This window comes from Vigna angularis, chromosome 1 (assembly GCF_016808095.1).
Source record: "Vigna angularis cultivar LongXiaoDou No.4 chromosome 1, ASM1680809v1, whole genome shotgun sequence".
Classification (NCBI taxonomy): domain Eukaryota; kingdom Viridiplantae; phylum Streptophyta; class Magnoliopsida; order Fabales; family Fabaceae; genus Vigna; species Vigna angularis.
Window position 1 is genome coordinate 19,592,501 of NC_068970.1, and position 16,544 is coordinate 19,609,044.

Genomic DNA, 16,544 nt, shown 5'->3' on the forward strand with positions numbered 1-16,544 from the left:
AAAAATTGACGTAATGACATTATTGTGAATTAGAAAAACTTTACTATATTAATTGTACTGAAAATAAAAATATTAATGCAATTTAATTTATAAATTATAATTTTAATAGTTATATTTGATATTATATCATTTTATATATATTTAACAGACGTCTAAGGCACTTATTTAGTCTAATAACCTTATATAAAAAAAGTAGTGTACATATAAATCTTTACGATAAATTTGTGTTTAGATAGGCTTATATGATATGTAGTCTTTGGTAATCCATCTCATTTATATCATGCAATGATTTTACTATATATTTTAAAAAAAAATTAATATACAATTCAACCATCCATTGTATTCTTATATACTTGATTTATAAATATATATATATATATCTTAAAATTTTCAAAATTGATTTCATGATATATGAAATTTAAGATAAAATAATTTATTAAAATGAAAATAAATATTTTCATCGAATACTTAATTACTCTAATTCGAAAATAATTTTGAGAGAGCTCAAATTAAAATTTTCAACATAATATGCTAAATAAAAACATAAAAAAATTATTCTTATCTCTTATAATTCTAATAGTTATATTTGATATATTTAATATTTACTTATTTTCTTAGTGACTATTAAACACCCTTGTTAAATGTAGAATATTTGTCTAATAAACTCATTCTTAGACAAACTATAAGATATATATATCTTTCAATGTTATAATGAATCTATCAATCACAGCTTCGTTTAGTTTAGATGAGAATGTTGTGTTGGAAATCCATCCTTACTTAATTAAGGGATGTAATTGGAAATTAATAAAAGATTTATTGTAAAGTTTTAATAAATTGTGAGTTATTCTATTCTCTTATCTCTTTATGAAGATGAATATACTAAGTGGGAGCTAGCAATGAAAAATGAAGTTGTTAAAGACTTACATCACACGGTGCTTGGAGATAGAAAATATTCTACATCTTATTTGAAAAGAAGATGACTTTTATAAGCCTTTACATGGAACACTTGAAAACTAAATGAATACAAAATAGATGGCTACAAAATACATCACACACAACTAAAAAATAGCTGATTGAGAGACTAGTTCAAAATGAGAAAATAATTAAAAAAATGCATAAATAAGCTAATAATCTCTCCATTAAGCTCTAGCTTACTGTAATGTCAACTATGTCAGGCATTTGTCGAAGCTTCTCAAACTGTTCAAGTTTCACAACTTTGGTCATTGAGCCACTTGTTTATGAGTATTATAGTATTTCAATTGAATCACGTGATCAAGTACCATATTTCTAAGAAAGTAAAACCTCACTGCAATGTATTTACTACCTCCATTAAAGACAAAATTTTTGGACAATTTAATAGTAGAATTGTTTTCACATAAAGTTGTGGTTGTTTCATTTTTTTCAACTCCAAAATGTTCTAAAATTTTGTGAAGCCAAATGCATTCACAAACAATTGAAGCTATATATTTTGTTTGTGTAGTGGATAGACTAACTAGTGATTGCTTTCTCGAAACCCATTTTACTACACAAACAACCGTTAAAGTTGGAAAAATATACGGAAATAAAAATACTTACTAATGTAGTTGTATACGTAAGTATACACATTATATGCTAAACCATATTAAATTCTTGTGTTAAATGTAAAGATAAGATGGTTGAAACTAGTTTTTCTTCATAATTAACAAATGAAAGAATCAAATGATATTTAAGACCAACTCCTTTTCCCTGTTTTCCCTTGGACATGTTTTGTAGGATTTGTAGAGTTGTCAAAACAGGTAACACGATTCAACCTGACCCGATCCATCACGGGTTGGTCATTTAGTGAGCCAACCCAACCCGACTCACTTATTTGCGAGATAAAATGGGTTGGTGGGTTAAATGAGTTAGTGGATTAAATGGGTTGGTGGATTAAACGGGTTGGTACACTGACTCATTTAATTATAAGTTTTTCTTAAAATAAAAAAAAATTACAATTTTTTAATTCAAATTTAAATAAATTTCACACTAAAATAATGTTAAACTCTAAGATAATTCAAAATAAAAAAAATATCATAGAATCCAAGCATAATCCAAAAATATATACAAAAGGTGAACAAATAAGTTTTTAATATTAATAGTTTTTGTATCACTTGTCCATTTATAATATTAGAGTTTTGAATAGATAAATTTATAATATTCTTTTCTCTTAAAACATCTTCTATATCACCATCTATAATATAATAAAAAATGCTAACTAACAATATTGAAACACAAAATAATAAATAATTTAATTAAATTAGGTGGGTTGATGAACCAACCCGACTCACCACGTGACTCGCGAGTTACAACTCATTTTCACGTCACTAGATTTTTGTAAGAACAAGGCAAATATTAGCCCCTTCGAACCAATTAACATAGATTTAGAACTTAAAACTATCCTTTTCCGATAATCCATTGTGAGAGCCATCAACCACCACTTGCAAACAAAAAAAAATTGTATGAAACAGATATTAGGAGTGAATTGCATGAAGCCAATTCAAGTTTACATCAAGTTGAGGAACATCTATCTTCAGATTTGGAAGCATAGGTTTGAAAGCTTCCCATTGAAAAGCTGTCTCTTCATCGCATACCACCTCCTTTAAATTCTTAAGATTGATGATTGAGGATGGCAGTTCACACCTTTCACAACTTGTCATGTAGAGAATTCTTAGATTACATAGATTACCAAATTCCTCTGGTAAATTAGGAAGGTTTATGCAGTTTGAGATGTCCATATGCCGTAGATTTGAAAGCCTTCCAACAGAATTTGGTATCACTTGCAAATCGGTACATGAGCTTAGTCTCAAAAGTTTCAGATTCTCCAAGTTTCCAATTTCTTGAGGCAATGCAGAAAGCTTATGGCAGTTACTGATGCTGAGCATATTTAAGGAGGTGATATTACACAGTCCCTTAGGCAGTCCAACCATATCTTTGCTATACTCAATATTCAAGTCCTCTAGATTTGGAAAAGCGTCTGAAATTAGAATGTTACTGTTTTCGAAAGCCTCGCGTGTATCACACAAGTAGAGGGATAACTTTTTAAGATTCTTCAATGAGACAAAGGAAGGAATCGAAATCCTCTCTAGTCTCAATCTTTTTAGGACTGATAATGTGCCAAGTAGCTCAAAATCGAACAATTCACACGGATGGAAACCATAATTCATGACTATCAGAACTTTTAGTTTGCTCATTTCTTTCAGGTACTTTGGAAAGGAGTACAGATTAGTTCGAATGTTTAAGATCAGAACCTCAGCTTGAGCTGGTCGTAGGTGCGACCAATATGAAGTCCAAGTTTCATCTGCAAAAGCAACTCATGGTGTCAGCAGTAAAACAGAAACAAATGATAGATCATAGTGACTTTATCTTTAGCAACTTTACTTTCTAAATGTAATGTCTATACTTTAGTGAAAGGCATTACTAACCAGATGATATAGACAATGTTCCGGAAGGAATCTTTTGGGTTTTCTGTTCATCACACCATCTAAAATTATTTGACAATGTGCGGATCATAATGCCTTGCTGCTTCTCTCCAAGACACACTTCAGGTTTAGTTTCATTGATGCCAATCATCAGTCTTTTTCTCAGTTCAATTTGAGCCTTGTTGCTTTGATAAATTGCCAAGTCTCTTAGAATATCATGAAGGACAATGAAATGGTTGTTATAGTAATAACTGTCCGTGTCACTTAAATTTTTCCTGATCAATTAGCAGAACATAATTACATTATAAGAATCCATGCTCTCTATAAATTACATAATGCAAGTTTAATTTCTCAAGTTAACAAGGTAACTATGGAACAATTTATAAGGTATTAAATATTCCTCTCATGTGCTGTAGAGTATGTTAGGATGAAGCAGTGGAGAAGAAATATAAGAAGTCATTGTGCAGTACCTTGTTACAGTGACATTTGCTAAATTCATGGAATCCAATCTGTTGACTATGGCAATTGCTTTGAGGCCATAATTATCTAGTCCATACAACTCAACCCACATATCAACAAGAGCAGCAACAGGAATTCTTTGGTGTTCAGGAAATAAAGCTAAGTCCATGAAGCACTCTTTGATGATGGGATTATCTTCCAATACATCCAAGATCTTTTGGAGGGAACTAAGTAATTCAGTGTTGGAATCAAGTATACAATGCCCTTCTGACAACTCCCCCACCATCTTTTGCCACAACTCAATAGACTGATGACCCAGTGATCTTCCAATCGCTGTAATGGCAAGCGGTAAACCCTTGCAATGTCTCACAACCTGCATTTCCAGGGCAAGTAAATTTAGTTTCCTATGACTCCGGCACCCAAGCATTACATATTGCACTTTCTGGGTGTCAAAATATGTTATTTTTTTTTCAAAAAAAAATATAGTGATTTTAGCTTAACAAGTATGGATTACTTGTATAATGTCAGAAAGAAGGAAGAAGCACCTTTTGGACAAGATCTTCGTCAGGAATATTTGAACTTGCTCTTTTCAAGAAAGCGTGGTGTCGGAAAAGGGTTATTGCATCTTCAGGAACAAGAGGTTTTAAGACGAGTGAAGTTCCAAATGTAGGAAATGCAATCCTTGAAGTCACCAAAATTTTATAATCTGATATCTGAAATTTAAGTTTCTCAACAACGGCTTCTGAGCAAGACCAAACATCATCCAGGACTAACAACATTGGATTTGCATTAATTTTCCTCAGCAAAAGTACCAATTGATCAATTGCATCTCCATCGCTTTGAAGCTCTGGCACTTGATATCCAAAGCGTTCCAATAATCTTTCTACAATAATTTTCAACTGGGGCGCTTTTGAGAAGGTGACAAATAAAATATTTTCCTTGAATTTACCTGGATAAAACCAAAGACTCATTTAAGAAGAAGTGTATAAGAAGTTATTATGGTTGAATATTTGTTATAGTGGAGAATAAAAAATGAACCTACCTATGACTTGTTCATCCCAACAGAGCATTGTGGCCAGAGTGGTTTTCCCCGATCCTCCCAAACCGGTCAACACAATTACGGACGCACCTTCACTCAGAACATTCAGTTTCAACTTCTTCAATGGTACATCCAAACCAACACTGAATTCTGGCTTTTCAGGAATTCCAAATGGACGCTTCATTTGTTGTGCTGTCTCTTCCATGAACAAACCAACTTTTCGAGTCCTTTCTATAAACAAGGATCAAGTAGTGAGAATTAAGGAGAGAAACTCAACTTTGCCGCATAAGTTTTTTTTTTTTCCATTATAATAAGAGAAAACATTGTATTCCAAACCCATGCCACGGGAAAGGCATAGTTTTTTCGTGTTAGCTTATTCCATTCATTTGCTAAAAGTATGTTCTATATTATTAACAAGAGAGCTGGTTAGGAAGAACTGGAAAACTCAATATTTGAACCCTTATATGAAAAAAACTTATAGTAGTAATAAAATGCGACAGTAAACGATACCTTAATTGAAATATGCTTTCTATGAATATGTTTTTCTGTTTGTCAACGGGGGCTGCAAACGTACGAGGAGAGTCAAATTTTGGAATATTTTGTGAAAGAAGTTCTTGTATGGTGAACTGCAGTTGAAAGGTTGGTTTGAATCGTAAGGCAGACATATTTATAGCGAGCATGTCGTGTTCGTTCAATTGTCTTGATCTAACACGTAGTTGCGTGTTTTACTTTTTCTTTGCCTCCACGATAAAGATGAAATAATAGTAATAAGAAAAGACGAAAGACCTCTCATTTTAAGCAAATGCAAAAACTTTAATTATTTTACGTGTATTTTTTAATATCATGGCTTTAAAAACTTGTTCAAATGCATTTCTTGTTTTACAAGAATGAAATTCATAGTATAATATTACTTTGCTTTAGCTTAGTCATGAAAAAGAGGTAAATATTGACAAGATAGGTTTCTCATTTAAGGTTTAATTACTGATTGAGTAGTAATGAAATAACCTCTGTTGGTCTCAGAATTTGTTTCGGTAACTACGTCGTGATTTGGGGGATTTATTCCAACCGAGTGAACGTGTTTGTGCCCTATTCATCGTAGTTTCTTTCTCTCTCAATATTTGACGGTTGACCACTGATTCAAACAAAAATGTTATGGGTCGAAATACGTCGATTCGCCGCGATTATTTAAAAGAATCACTTTTTAATTTAATAATTAAAAATTACACCAAAAATAATATATGGAAATGAGAAGTATTTTTTATATTAGGTTTAATCATTTTGTACGTCCCTATACAGAATCGTCTCAAATAGGTCTTTGTATTTTTTATCTCAATTAGGTCCTATTTCTGTAAAATTGAGTCAATTAGAATCTTGTCGTTAATTTCAGTAGTCGACGTTAAATTTACTGAGTCATGGCATGCTGACCAAGCAAATTTTAATGAATAGCACACTGAGATCGCATTAGATGGAATTTAATTATGCATTAGGTGAAATTTAAAGCATTGTCTTCTTCCTTGGGTGTCCTCTTTCTGTTAAGGTTTTCGAAGTTGCAATGATTTCACACAGATCATTCAAAAGTATTTTATCTTTTTTGTATTTCTCTTAGCCATCAAATACAGCAGAGACTGAGATTAGTCAATCAGCCACCACAATCAGTCCCTCAATTTCGTTCATCCAATACTATTTTGAAAACAATAAACAAAAATGGCCTAAATGTTTAAACTTTTAAATTAATACAACTTAAGGGGTTAATACATTCCAGAATCTTCAAATCTTAAACAGTAAATCATCATTGTTGGGTAATCCGGTTACCTTGGAAAGTCCATCCCAAAGAATTGAGAAGCTCAACCAGATAGAGAAAACTAGAATTACAATATCCCCAAACTAAAAAGAATACACCTTTTAAGATCATCATCGCGGACGCTGAGTCGAAGATTTTAGTAGCCGAGAAGGAAGGCGTGGTTGCAAAATTGCTGAAGTCGGCGGCGCCCTAGTCGAGACCGCGCTGGCGAGCCTGATCGCGATTTCGGCACCGAAGTGGAACAAACTGAAGCTGGTGAGTCTCGGTGCAGTGAGGGCATTGTCGAGGTTGTTAGCAGAGGCGGAGCTGGGAGCAACGATGATGGAGAAGGTGCTGAAGCTGGTGGAGGCGGTGTCTTCGACGAGGGAGATGCAGAAGGAGATAAGCGAGGACACAACGTGCGTGACGGCAGTGCTGAGGAAGGTTTTGAAGTTGTGTGGCGACGAAGCATGTTGTTAGAATAAATTAGGTTTAATTAGGTTCTGAATTTTTAACTATTTAAAACTTGAAATAAAATAAATTTCACCTAAGGCGACCACGTGCCACGTCATTAACAAAATTTAAACTGAAGATAGGTGAGATTTAGACTCAATTCCTGAGTTCATAACTTTAAGTCGACTTTTGGATGTTTAATATCCATCTTTGAGTATCGAGTCTGAGTCTCAAACAACTGAGACATTTACAACCTTCCAACCTTTTGGTCTTCCGTTTTTTAGACGAAAGGTTGCCATAACCCTTCTACCATCTTTTAGTATCAGATTGAGCTTCAGACGATAACGATACACCACCTCTCAATCTTGAATACTTCCTTGTCAAACTTTTTCACTTGTTTTATTTTAACTAATCCATTTGTCTTGTTAGTGCTTAAATTTGGTGTTATCTCTTTGCACGTAACCACTTAGTTTTCACTTTATTCTTCTTTAGGTAAATTTAGTCTTTTTTGTTATATATGGCATTCATCTCTAGCTGCCTAATAATTTGTGACATAATTTACTTTACCTGCAAAATAAATAAATTTTTGGTTTTGTTTCAGTTGACCAATAACAACTCCTAGTCGTGTTGAGTTTGCTTTAAATGGGTGTTTCTTCCCTAGTCGAGATTGGGATTTCTTTTGTCTTGTGTTTTTAGATTAATATTTCATGAGCCCTTAATGACAAGAAAAACAAACAAATGACAAGTATATATAAATGACAAGTTTATAATTAGGGATCAACAACCTTCATGAGCCCTAAGTGAATAACTTAGGTTTGAAAACTTACCTATCATATATCTCGTGATGTCTCAACAAAGAAAAATGATAATTTTATATACAAAATAACTTTGAAAAATCGAGAATAATGTAAGTAACCACCTAAGTGTTTTGACTCGTTATCACAATTCATGGTCTTTCAATAATAAGAAAAGTAATTGAGTAATAAGAAGTAATTAAATAAGTTAAAATATCTAAACTGCTAATATGTGAGCTCTCAATGATAAGATTTCTATTGAATGTCAAGGCTTAGTTATCATCCGAGCATTGCAATTTTTCAAAAGATAAAATGATATAAAGTAATTGTGCCTTGTTTGAGCCCTCAACATATGAAAAGTTAAACATTCTTAAAACAATATATGAAGCTCACATCTCATGTTGAATTCGGGGAAGTAAAATAAAAATTGTTACGGCTCATATACAAGCCTCATTGCTCTGATTCGAGCTCTTAGTATATGAATATTAAACATACTTTAAACTTAGAACAATAATGTATGATGCTTGTGCAAAACGTATCTCGAATTAAACGCGATAAACACTTAGAACAAAAACAATATATAAACGCCAATTTATTCTTAAAAAACTGAGTGTTCTTACCGAAAATAAAAAATAATAAGAATATCTCTTTATTCAAAGTTTATGAGTACTTTTAGGCCAAAATTAATTCTATCTTTTGACCATAGAAATTAGTGTTTTATTTATAGATAAAATAGTTACAAATCATTTTTATTCTCCAAAAACATGAGAATAACGAAAATAAAAATTACAAAAGTAATAACTTCTTTAAATAAAAAAACAAAATAAAAATGATAAAAATAATAATCATCTATCAAATCTCTTATATAATAGTATTTATCAATAAAATTTAAATTAAAAAACAAGTTGATTTAAGTTCAATTTCTAAACCCATAGCTTTAATTCAGCTTTTGAACATTTAATGTTCATATGTGAGGATTGGATCAAGCCTCAAACAACAGGGACAATAATACGTATTTTTATAAAGGAAACGACATGCATATAATCAGTATAACGGATAATACTTATGATTCCTTATTTTATCATTCTTGCTTATCCAAGCTCCGTTTATGTTCCAGATGAGACCTCTATGCACTGAAGAAATAATGCACTACTATGCTAATTCTTAAAAAATATTTTTATTATTATTTTTAAGTTGTTTTTAGATTAAATGTATAAACTATTGGTCCAACTTGAGTCTACGGAAAAATGGTGTCCTAATTTCTTCTCCCATTCCTCTACTTTTTCTCTTTAATTCTCTTTGAATGCGCACGAATGACCTGTTTCCTTCAAAGGAAAAGTAAATTCCCATCTTACACGCGTTGATTTGTCTGAAACATTTTCTCACAACTTATACAAAAAGTTCCTTTCTGTGTATTGGTTGACATATGAATTCCACATAGTAAACTTCAATATGATGATTCAATACAAAATGTTAAATCAATACTCTAAATTTTAATTGTGTTGCTTTAAACTATTTCTTACTCTATACAATTAAAACTTCAAATTAAAAAAAGTAAATATTTAGTTAATTAATTTTATTAAAAAATTAAAACCAATTTTGACTTCAAGTTATACTGCATAAAAATTTATTTTTAAACACCATTATATATATCGTTATATAATAATATGTACACTTTTATAACTAATTTTAATGATATTTTTACTTGAAAATCTTTTATTCTTTATTAAATAAAAGTAATTTTCTTATGTTAAATTATTCAAAAGTCAACTTGATTGTCTTACAATATCAAATATTTTTCTCACAATCATTTTAAAATTATTCCTACAAAATTATATACTTTTAAATTCTTTTTAAAATCACCTTATTTTAGAGTAATAAAATTTCCGATAATACATAACATTTTTGTTTTCGTTAGTAATTGTAATCATATTATGTACAAATTAATTAAAGTTAAAATATTTTAAAAAAATGTTATTAAATAAAGTAAAAGTAGTCAAAGTTTTCAATAAAAAGAAATTAAAGTCCAAAAACAATAAATTAATAATATTTTTTGTTGGAAACACCAAACCATGTATTTTTAACCATGACATAACATAAATCAAATCTCCTACCTCTTTCAAGTGCCATAGTATTTACAAGAAGGAGAAGTTATACTTTGACAACCATAGTTAATAATAAAATATTAAATTAAATTATTGAATAAAATAGTATTATGAAGGATAATGAAAAGAAAGTATAATTATAAAGAAACCAGCAATATATGGTACAAGAGCAAAACTAGAAGAAACTCATTGAGCAGGAAATGAAAGACTAGCACGTGACAGAAAGAGGCTTAGGAGCTAACTGAAGGAAGCCAGTTTAAGTTTACATCAACTTGAGACACCTCTATCAGTAGATTCGGAAGCATAGCTTTGAACCCATCCCATGAAGTAGCTGTCTCTTCATCGCAACTCACTGTCTTCAAATTCACAAGATTCACCACTGAGTATGGCAATTCACACCTTTCACAATTTATCATGCTCAGATTTCTCAGATTACACAATTTTCCAACGTCTTCTGGTAAATTTGAAAGGCTTATGCAGTTTGAGATGTCAAGATGCCTTAGATTTTGAAGCCTTCCAATACAATCTGGTAACGCTTCCAGATCGGTACAAGAACTGAGCCTTAGCAGTTCCAAATTTACCAACTGTCCAATCTCCTGAGGTAGTGCTAAGAGCTTGTGGCAATTAGTGACACTGAGTTTCTTCAGTGGGATAATATCACACAAACCACTTGGCAACACCACCATATCTTTGCAATAGTCAATGTCCAAATCCACTAGGTTTGGAAATGCATCTGAAGTTAGGAGGATGCCATTTTGAAAAGCTTGGCTCATGTATATGGATAGTTTTCTAAGACTCTTCAGTGTGACAAATGATGAAAGAACACCAATCCTCTCTAATCTAATTCTTTTCAGGTTGGATAAAGAGCCAAGTAGCTCAATATTGGTCAGCTCAGATGGATGGGAATTGTAATTTGTGATTATCAGAGCTTTCAGTTTTCTCATTTTCTGCATGGATTCTGGAAAGGAGTACTGGTTAACTCGAAGATTAAAAATTAGAACCTTTGCTTGGGTTGGATGCATGTGTGACCAATATGAAGAAACATTTTCATCTGCAAAAGCAACTCATATGATCGATGTCAATTGAAGAAAAGAACATTTGCAACTAAAATTCCAAAGGGATAACTAACCAATTGATATGGACAATGTGCGAGCAGTGATCTGTTGGGGTTTGTGTTTACAACAATATTTAAAACAATTTGATAATATGCGAGTCACAAAGCCTTGTTGCTTATCATCAAGCCCCCCTTCACTTTCATTTTCGTTTGTGCGAATGATCAGTCTTTTTCTCTCTTCAATTGGTTCCAGGGTGCTTTCATAAATTGCCAACTCTCTCAGAAGATCATGAAGGACGATGAAGTGGTTATTGTAGTAATAGTTGTCTGTGTCACTTGTATTCTTCCTGTTAAAATAGCATAAATGAATTCTTAGATTACTTGCAATGTAATATTTGTCCTCAAAACAGAAGAAAACATTCATTTCACCGTGTTATTAAGACATTAGCAAGATTCATGGATTCTAATTTGTTGATAATGGCCATTGCTTCTATGCCGTCATTGTCTAGTCCATACAACTCTGCCCAGATGTCAATGAGAGCAGTAACAGGAATTCTTTGATCTTCAGGAAATAACCCTAGGTCCATGAAGCACTCTTTGATGACTGTATTATCTTCGAGTACATCTAATATCTTAGGAAGGTAGGTTAACAATTCAGTGTTACAATCAAGTAATATGGAATTACCAAGTGACAATTCTAACACCATCTTTTGCCATAACTCATTTGGTCCATGACTCAGTGACCTACCAATCACTTTAATGGCAAGTGGTAAACCCATGCAACCTTTCACAATCTGCAACCAGTGCAAGTAAAGGTAAAATAACACTACAATGATAATTTTACTTTAAATAGATCAAACAAAATTATTACTATACAATAATTTAGTAAGTAATTTTATATCTTGAAAAGTATAAAAAGTAAATTTCAAATAAAACACTAATAAAGTTATAAAAAAACGTCCTAAAATTTGTTTTTGACTTCATTATGCAGAAGAACATGAAGTATGATTAAGAAGAAGCACCTTTTGGATTGTATCTTCGTCTGGAATATTTAAACCGTTGCTGTCCAAGCGAGCACAGTGACGGAAAAAGGTCATTGCATCTTGATGAAGGAGTGGTTTTAAGACACATGGGGTGCCAAATCTTGGGAATGCAACCCTTGAAGTAACCAAAAGTTTATAATCTGATAAATGGAATTTAAATTTCTCCACCAGATCTTCTGAGTCAGGCCAAACATCATCCAGAATCATCAACGTTGGGCTTCCCTTCAATTTCCTTAGTAAAAGTCCCAATTGATTAATTCCCTCTTCATCATTTTGAAACTTAGGTGCTTCATATCCAAGGTGTTCAAATAGTTTTTCCACCATGATCTTCAACTTAGGCGTTTTCGAAAAGGTCACAAAAAATATATTTTCCCTGAATTTACCTTGTGAAATCAAAATAACCCTGAGTTCAGAGCATTTCATATGTTTCCTTATTTATTCATATACGGATGGAGAGACAGAAAACCTTTTGATCCAGTCATTCATATTTCAATTTATATTTTGTTCATTAAGATCCAAAATAAATGAAACAAAATCGAGTCCGTTCCTCTTATAAAATAAAAATATAAAAGTTAAGGTATACTTTATAATAGACAATTTAAAATACACAATCTATCATAAATATAGTATCATGCTATTTATACAAAATATTGTATATTAAATTAAAAAAATATATATATTAGCACTAAACAAAGACTTGACTACAGGTCAGGATATATATTGCTTCTTTAGTCAATAACTTGCATCTGAAAAAGGTTGATTTAAAGATACATATAAGTTGTCTTAATAAAAATCGATTGCATATTCAAGCCGTTAGTTGAAGTAGATTTGACCTAAAAACAATTAACAACAAACTTCTTGTAGCAGAAAAAGTCAAGTACACTTAAATAAACGTGAGTTGTATCTACTTTTCACATAATTCCTTAAACTTTTGTAGTACATATAGTAAAACTTATTTGATGAAACTATTTATATTTAGAATCCAAGTAAGTCTAAGTTGATAAAAATAAAAAAGTAGAGTATTATATAAAAGTAAAAAATTTATTAATTTATTATTTTAAAGATTTTTGGTAGAGAATTATGTCAATCCTTTATATAATTAGTTCAGATATTATTGGTGTTTATATCTCTCCAATAAACATTTTTTTCTATAAACTCAAGAGTGGCATGAGATAACCGTTCAAGTTTCTTTTTATAGTTTATTATATCTCATACTTTCTCTCCTTTTCACTCTCTTAATTGATTTATGAGATAGAGAAGCAAAAAAGAGATATGACTTACTCTTGATATGTTGATCCCAACAGAGCAAAGTAGCGAGAGTGGTTTTCCCAGATCCTCCAAAACCAGTGACCACAATAATAGACTTTGGTCGATTGAGAAGGTCGATCTTCACCTTGGTCAATGGAGTATCCAACCCAACACAGAATTCTGGCTTTTCAGGAACACCAAAGGGACCCTTCATCCTTCCAAACCCAACTCCTTTTCTCCTCTCTTCCATCAATACTTAATAACCAACCGCCTTTCTAAGTGCTGCTGCCTGCATATATGTAAAACCATTTAATTCATTTCCACTTTTTTAATCTCTTTTACTTTCACACGTTGGTTTTTATTTGTTATTTACTCATTTACTTTTTCAAATTCAAAAAAAAATTCTTTTCATTTCTCATAATAAATTATTCATATCAATCTTTAAACAACCCTTTTTACTCTTTTTCTCTTTACTGTTTATTTATATGTTATTTTTAATCTCTTTTAATTTGAATTCATCCAATAAACTTGTAAGGATTAAAAAATGTAAACATGATATATAAAAACTAAAGGACTAAATATGTAAATACTTTTTTGTACAAAAGTTTTATTGATGGATACACAAAATATTAGAAGTGAACTTTAAGTCTAACTCAACCCCATAAAACCAGCTTGTAGGATGAGGTTTGTACCCACTTATAAACTATGAATTGACTTTATCTCTAATCGATATGAGACTTCCAACACAAAAGATTCATACGATCATCTTATTTGAATGAGTGATACATTTTTACATTCATTTGACACAGGATACAAGGATAAAATTGTCAGAAAAGTGTAAAGTTTTATATTTTTTCAAGAAAAAAGAGAATAAAAAGTAAATAAAGGTAATGTCAAATAAATGTAAAAAATTTAGGTGTGTCAAATAATTATTTTCCTATTTGAACAGAAAAACACTCCCCTTTGTCTCGAATGTAAGTAAAAATATAAAAATAATAATCCATACTAATTAAGAAATTTGACATTTATTATTTGATTTGTATTAATCACATTTAAAAACCAATTTTTATACTTTTATTAAACTTGAATACATATTAAGAAATTTAAAATTTTTGAAAGAATTCAATGAAAAATATTTTAAAAGTATTTTCATTAAATAATGTGAAATTGATTTATATTTGATTATACTTAACAACAACATACAAAAATATTTATTTTTTAAAAAGAGACACATTGATTAGAGAAAATTATATAGATCTTGATAAGTCATTTTGTTACCATTTTAGTTTTCCACGAGAAGGATACGGTGATCATTTAAATCTTGTAAGTGATTGATTTAGGAACAAATTTATTAAATTTTAAGATATTAACTTGTTAACAATATGTTTTAAAGAAATAATATAAGAAAAATTTAAGTGTTTTAGAAGTTAGTTTATTATTACAAAATTTGTAAAATATAACTTAAGGTTGTAATGATATATGCGTAAGTGTTAATTATTATTCGTCAAAATTAAGTGTACTATAAAATAAGTTGCGTGTACGTCGGGATTATTTTAATTATTTTAAAAAAAAACACAAGAACAGAAGATTAATACTATTGAACTGTGTGAGAAAGGGTAAAAATAGAATAGTAAAAAAATTATTTCCAATAATTAAGATTATACTACATAAAATAGATTACATTTTAAAAATTCATATAAATAAAATGTGATGATCAGGATAAACATTGTACCTGTCAAGTTATTATAATAGACTAATGCTTTAAACTTTTGAAATTTAAGTTAAAAATAGATTAAATCTAAATATTAGCATAAAAAAATAAGAAACGTGTAGAAAAGTACGGTGGAAAAGCACCATACACGAGTCACGACACTTAAGAAATTAGCAAATATGTTTACTAGTAAAATTGGAGTTTCAAAATTATAATACGAAAATAATGCTAATATTTTAATTTAATTTTCAATATATATATATATATATATATATAATATACACACACACGGTTTTACTTGAAAACTGAATTTACTTGTGTTGAAATTGTTTTATTTAATAATATGTGCATAGAATATTAGAAAACAAATAAGAGTTTGAAGTATATATAGGTGCATGATAGTTATGGTATTTTTGGCTACCCACTTACGTATAAGTTATGCATATACCTTTGAATCGCGATTGATGAATTTGAATTCTTCTCTCCTCCTCCTCCTAAATCAGACGAACAATTGGATTTTGAAGGCTTATTTTATCAGGTTATTTCAAACAATGGAACTTTAGAATGCTTAGAACAACACATTTATAATCAACATATACACAAGAATCAGCAATTTCTATACATTTTCCTCATTTTTATTTCATCATTTTCTTGCGTGGTTTCTACGTTTGGTCACCAATACCTATATAAAAGTGATTTTATTTTCTATGAAACTTCATTGGAAAATGTTCAAAGGTGTTATGTGGATAAAGATAAACAAGTATTAATTTTATTATTTAAATTATAATGGTATATATATATATATACCAGTTTAAGTTCAACTTTGGGATATGGAAGCTTTTCTTGTCTTCTCATCCAATACATGAGACTTTTTGCTGTTATTTTTAATGACAGTGTGGGATTGGGTTTACTCTGTCAAAGCTCCCAGAAGTGGCTAACTATATATTGCTAAGCAACTATTCTTTATATTTTGAGGGATTCGATTTGGAGCATGTTGCGTTCTCACTGTGTTTTTTTTTTTCAGCATAATGGATCTGAAATATGCAAGGGCATTCAATTTTCTTAAAGTTTGTTGCGCAGTCTAAGTCATCAATTACCTTAATTAAATTGTGACTTTATTAGCTTAGTCTGACAAAGATGTCATTTATAATATTTTGTTTTTGTTTATTTTAAGAAAAGTTTATTAGGATTTAAACAATTTTTTTATTGGATATACAAGTAATTATCTTTCGTATCAATTTTTTAGAGAAGTGGAAACTTAAATTAAATCCAAAATGAGAAAACCATTTCAAAATCCTTTCGCTCATAGAACAACACTTTCGTCCACCGAAAACACATACTAAATTACTATAAAAGCTTAAGTATTTTTTTATTAAGTCGTACTTTATTTTTCAGCGTTTTGATGCTTGCGCTAAATTTAA

The 16,544-nt window shown here is 30.5% G+C and overlaps 2 protein-coding genes across 4 annotated transcripts; both read right to left on the reverse strand.

The window, feature by feature from the left end:
• Positions 1 to 2,280: 2,280 nt before the first annotated feature.
• Positions 2,281 to 5,569, reverse strand: LOC108322661 (probable disease resistance protein At5g66900). 2 transcript variants are annotated; one of them, XM_017554817.2, is made up of 6 exons: positions 5,446 to 5,563; positions 4,939 to 5,162; positions 4,442 to 4,845; positions 3,908 to 4,269; positions 3,441 to 3,712; positions 2,281 to 3,316 (listed from the first exon to the last, which is right to left on the reverse strand). In XM_017554817.2, the coding sequence occupies exons 2-6, from the start codon at positions 5,138 to 5,140 to the stop codon at positions 2,490 to 2,492; spliced, it is 2,067 nt and encodes a 688-aa protein (XP_017410306.1). In that variant the 5' UTR covers positions 5,141 to 5,162; positions 5,446 to 5,563; the 3' UTR covers positions 2,281 to 2,489. The 2 variants fall into 2 exon arrangements, with proteins under 2 accessions (XP_017410306.1, XP_017410305.1); XM_017554816.2 differs by having other exon boundaries at positions 2,282 to 3,316; positions 4,939 to 5,166; positions 5,446 to 5,569.
• Positions 5,570 to 10,147: 4,578 nt separating this feature from the next.
• Positions 10,148 to 15,663, reverse strand: LOC108322668 (probable disease resistance protein At5g66900). Of its 2 annotated transcripts, XM_052867816.1 has the most exons (7): positions 15,572 to 15,663; positions 13,446 to 13,701; positions 12,144 to 12,547; positions 11,807 to 11,915; positions 11,551 to 11,698; positions 11,197 to 11,468; positions 10,148 to 11,118 (listed from the first exon to the last, which is right to left on the reverse strand). In XM_052867816.1, exons 2-7 carry the CDS (start codon positions 13,660 to 13,662, stop codon positions 10,298 to 10,300), a joined length of 1,971 nt encoding a protein of 656 aa, XP_052723776.1. In that variant the 5' UTR covers positions 13,663 to 13,701; positions 15,572 to 15,663; the 3' UTR covers positions 10,148 to 10,297. The 2 variants fall into 2 exon arrangements, with proteins under 2 accessions (XP_052723776.1, XP_017410318.2); XM_017554829.2 differs by having other exon boundaries at positions 11,551 to 11,915.
• Positions 15,664 to 16,544: the final 881 nt, after the last annotated feature.

What these genes read in the sequence shown, in the direction of transcription:
- LOC108322661 (XM_017554817.2), bottom strand. Translation starts at nt 5,140, where the DNA reads ATGGAAGAGACAGCACAACAAATGAAGCGTCCATTTGGAATTCCTGAA. An exon ending in TTGGGATGAACAAGTCATAG is followed by an intron (nt 4,846 to 4,938) that starts GTAGGTTCATTT and finishes GGTTTTATCCAG; the next exon opens with GTAAATTCAAGGAAAATATT. An exon ending in GCAAATGTCACTGTAACAAG is followed by an intron (nt 3,713 to 3,907) that starts GTACTGCACAAT and finishes CTAATTGATCAG; the next exon opens with GAAAAATTTAAGTGACACGG.
- LOC108322668 (XM_017554829.2), bottom strand. Translation starts at nt 13,662, where the DNA reads ATGGAAGAGAGGAGAAAAGGAGTTGGGTTTGGAAGGATGAAGGGTCCC. An exon ending in TTGGGATCAACATATCAAGA is followed by an intron (nt 12,548 to 13,445) that starts GTAAGTCATATC and finishes TGATTTCACAAG; the next exon opens with GTAAATTCAGGGAAAATATA. An exon ending in GCTAATGTCTTAATAACACG is followed by an intron (nt 11,469 to 11,550) that starts GTGAAATGAATG and finishes CTATTTTAACAG; the next exon opens with GAAGAATACAAGTGACACAG.